General features: G+C 32.3%; 1 protein-coding gene across 2 annotated transcripts in view; it reads left to right on the top strand.

The window, feature by feature from the left end:
• Window positions 1-1353: 1353 nt before the first annotated feature.
• LOC106465486 (rab-like protein 3) overlaps window positions 1354-3332 on the top strand; it is a 15247-nt gene continuing 13268 nt past the window's right edge. The window contains exons 1-2 of one of the 2 annotated variants that reach the window (XM_022393401.1): window positions 1354-1526; window positions 3075-3166. In XM_022393401.1, coding sequence (XP_022249109.1) covers window positions 1481-1526; window positions 3075-3166 — 138 coding nt within the window. In that variant the 5' untranslated portion in view covers window positions 1354-1480. The remainder of the gene's footprint in view (window positions 1527-3074; window positions 3167-3332) is intronic. The other variant, XM_013925714.2, reaches the window with a different exon arrangement.

Here is a 3332-nt window from a genome sequence, read left to right as displayed (position 1 = left end):
TTTGTAACAACCCTCTGTTTTCTTCCATCCAGCCACTCTTCTATCCAAGTTGCTAACTTATCCCCCACACCTATAGAGAATTTTTGTACAAACCTTTTATGTGGCACTTTGTCAAATGCTTTCTGAAAAATCCAGATACACCAAATCTATACCCTTACCCTCATCTACTTAAACATTAATAACCTTTGCAAAGAATTTCAAAAGATTTGTAAGGCAAGATTTTCCCTTAGTGAAACCATGTTGACTATCCAATAAAATTCTAAACTTTGTTAAATGACTTTGCAAAGCATCTTTTAACAGACTTCACAATACTTTTTCCCACAACTGATGTGAGACTAATGGGTATATAATTACTGAGACAATTTTTATCACCTCCCTTGAAAGAGGAGTTACATTAGCTAACTTCGAATCCTCTGGTACCTGCCCACTATTCAAAGACTGACAAAAAATAGTAGTAAGTAGCTCACATATCCAGTCTTTAACCTTCTTCAAAACCTTGGGGAGATATTATCTGGCTCAGGAGCCTTATCGTTTTTTAAACTTCCCAGTGTTTTCTTAACCAACTCGGAATTAATGTAGTCATCTTGTTTTATCTCATTTCCATTTATCAATCACTTCGCTGTGTGTGTGAGATCTGGAATTATTTTCAAATTATTGGTCTAAGTCGGCGATCCTAACATTGCTGGAGGCTTGTTTAAAGTTGTGTAAAAACTTTGTTTATTGTTAAGCACAAAGTCCACAATGGGCTATCTGTACTCTGCGGGTATTGAAAACCGATTCTTTAGCGTTATAAGCACTGAACTTAGCTGTTGTACCACCGGGGGGTGGGGGTATGTAAGAACTTCTACCAGAAGAGTGATAATTACTGACTGTAACTTGTCAGTATATAGCAGACTCTCATTTTCATATCGATCGATTGCAATTTCATCGCCAGCGTAATAAATGCCTATTTTGTAGGTCTTGGAATAAAGTCCTTGACTCCAGTGGTTTTCAAAGTGTGATCCGCTGGCTGGTCCAAAATGCCAGTCACTGACGAGCAATGACACGGCCCAGGCCATACGAGAGAACATAAGAGGTGTGGTAGGAGCAGTAGGTGGTTCGCGGGGTGTTTTGATCCGTCGAAGTGGTCTGCTGATGACAAAGTTTAAGGACACTGCTTGAATCACCACTTAAATACTATAAGGAGTAGCGACTGAAACAATGGATTAGGACTGTTTGTCATTAACGGATTCTTTCTTTTTTTTTCATGGAAATTACACGTTTTCGGGGAAGAAAAAAAAAATTCATAAATAAATTGTCGTAACTTGTTTAACTTTATAAATATCGGATATAAGTTAAGAAGAAGAAATTTTATTTTTCTATTCTACTTATCAAAAATTGTGTTATTCAAACCTAAAAACATGAAATATACTCGGACTTCTTATTTTTGAATAATTATTTCCTTAACACAACTATAGATAATTTGTTTCTGCTATACAAAATGGCTTCCATCAACAAAGTGAAAGTAATGGTCGTTGGTGATTCGGGTAAGTTTAAAGTTTGAAAAGTATCATAATGTTCAAGTTGGGTGTAATTTCTTTTTTTCTTTCACTTTTAAATAATTTACACAACGGATTCGGAATATGAATCATGCACTTATCCTACGAATCTTATTTTTAATACCTGTAGAAGTATCTAAACTAAAGCCTAATAATCTTAAACAAGTAGCACCCTCTCCGTTGGTATCTAAGTAAATGTTAAACCATATTTTGATTAATAGTGCTGTGTTTTACAAATATAAAGTATGATAAATCATGTTTATTAAAGTATGCCTTAAATATTTGATCATTTTTGTAATTATTTATGGTATGTTATTCGTTAAAAATACAGGCATACATATGAAATTGTTCCATTTGCACTTTGAAGATGTAACTTTTAATAAGTGAATAACTTTTGTTATTAAAATGTATAACTTATCAGTAAAAAGCAAAGCGTGTTCATAGCAAAAAAGAAATCTATTGATAAAAGATAATACCCAAAATTCCTATATTTCTAAAAGCTTAACTGAAATGACAAATCTACAGGAATCACATTACTTAAAGCACATAATCTAATAATATTGGAATATACAGTGCTAACAGCTTGACTGACCTACATTATACATAACAAAAGCTTAACATATATATTTAGGACTGACCCCAAATACCTTAAGCTGGCTGAACCTTGTAAGATATTATTGGGATTACAACTAAAAATATTAACAACGAGGGTGCCCTACCGATGAAACAATGCATTCTGAACTTTACCAGTGAAAACATGAGAACAGTATATTTAATTAGCTATACTCATTAACAGATTAATTTTTAGTTTCACCCTTGACTAGGTAGTTTGCTCTGATCAGAAGTTAGTAAAATATTAAGAGCAATAATAAAACTTAAAACATAATAAATGATAATAATAAAAATGCCTTCAAATCCAGCTCTTATAATACAAATATTTATCAAACCTGTTATTGCATCAACCACATTTGAAGGCATTTCCATTCCTATGTTCAACCACCTGTTATGGAAAATAAAACTGCCTTAGTTGAAGATGATTCCTACCCTGCCAAAATTTATATTTGTATCAATTCTGTTAACAGTAATAAACATCTCAATCACATCCCATCCATCTGTTCTTTTTTCGAGAGATTCTGACACACCCTTGTGAGACAAATTTTCCATCTGAGCATTAAGTTGAAAAGTCGCATAACATTTTACTGTCTTAAAATTGTTTTATAAAATGCTTAATGTAATATGTTTATTCCTAAGTTATTCCATCAATTTGCTTATACCACAATAATTACAACTGTAAGGACAAGCAGTAATAAAGTGTATATTGTATGAAACAATGGCCCTTAAAAATATAATTAACTCTATTGCTCATTCTTTCATACCATAAAATGGTTAAGGATTAAACCAACTTTTCGACATTCACTGGCCAACTTACATAAGGATGTCATATTTTAAAAAATATGACAGTCATTTAACATTAGGAATGAGTATTAGTCCATTTTTTATGATTATATTTGATATTTTTTGTTTTTTCTCTGGTAGGGGTAGGTAAATCAGCATTTGTCCATCTTGTCTGTCATAGCCAACCCATCACCAACCCATCTTGGACTATAGGCTGTTCCGTTGATATTAAGGTTGGCAAAATAAAACATTTCAGTCGTTTTGTTTTGAGACAGTGTTTGTATGTTTTATTGAAATTAAGGAAAAAAAATTATCTTAATGCAATATTATTATGATGTATGTGCATTTGTGTATTATCACAGATTTAGTTATTGTTTATGCTAATAAACAATGATCTTA

This window comes from Limulus polyphemus, unplaced genomic scaffold (genome assembly GCF_000517525.1).
Source record: "Limulus polyphemus unplaced genomic scaffold, Limulus_polyphemus-2.1.2 Scaffold1960, whole genome shotgun sequence".
In the NCBI taxonomy this organism is placed as follows: Eukaryota; Metazoa; Arthropoda; class Merostomata; order Xiphosura; family Limulidae; genus Limulus; species Limulus polyphemus.
Note: the sequence above shows the minus strand (reverse complement) of the source record. Positions and strands in the feature narration are given on the sequence as shown.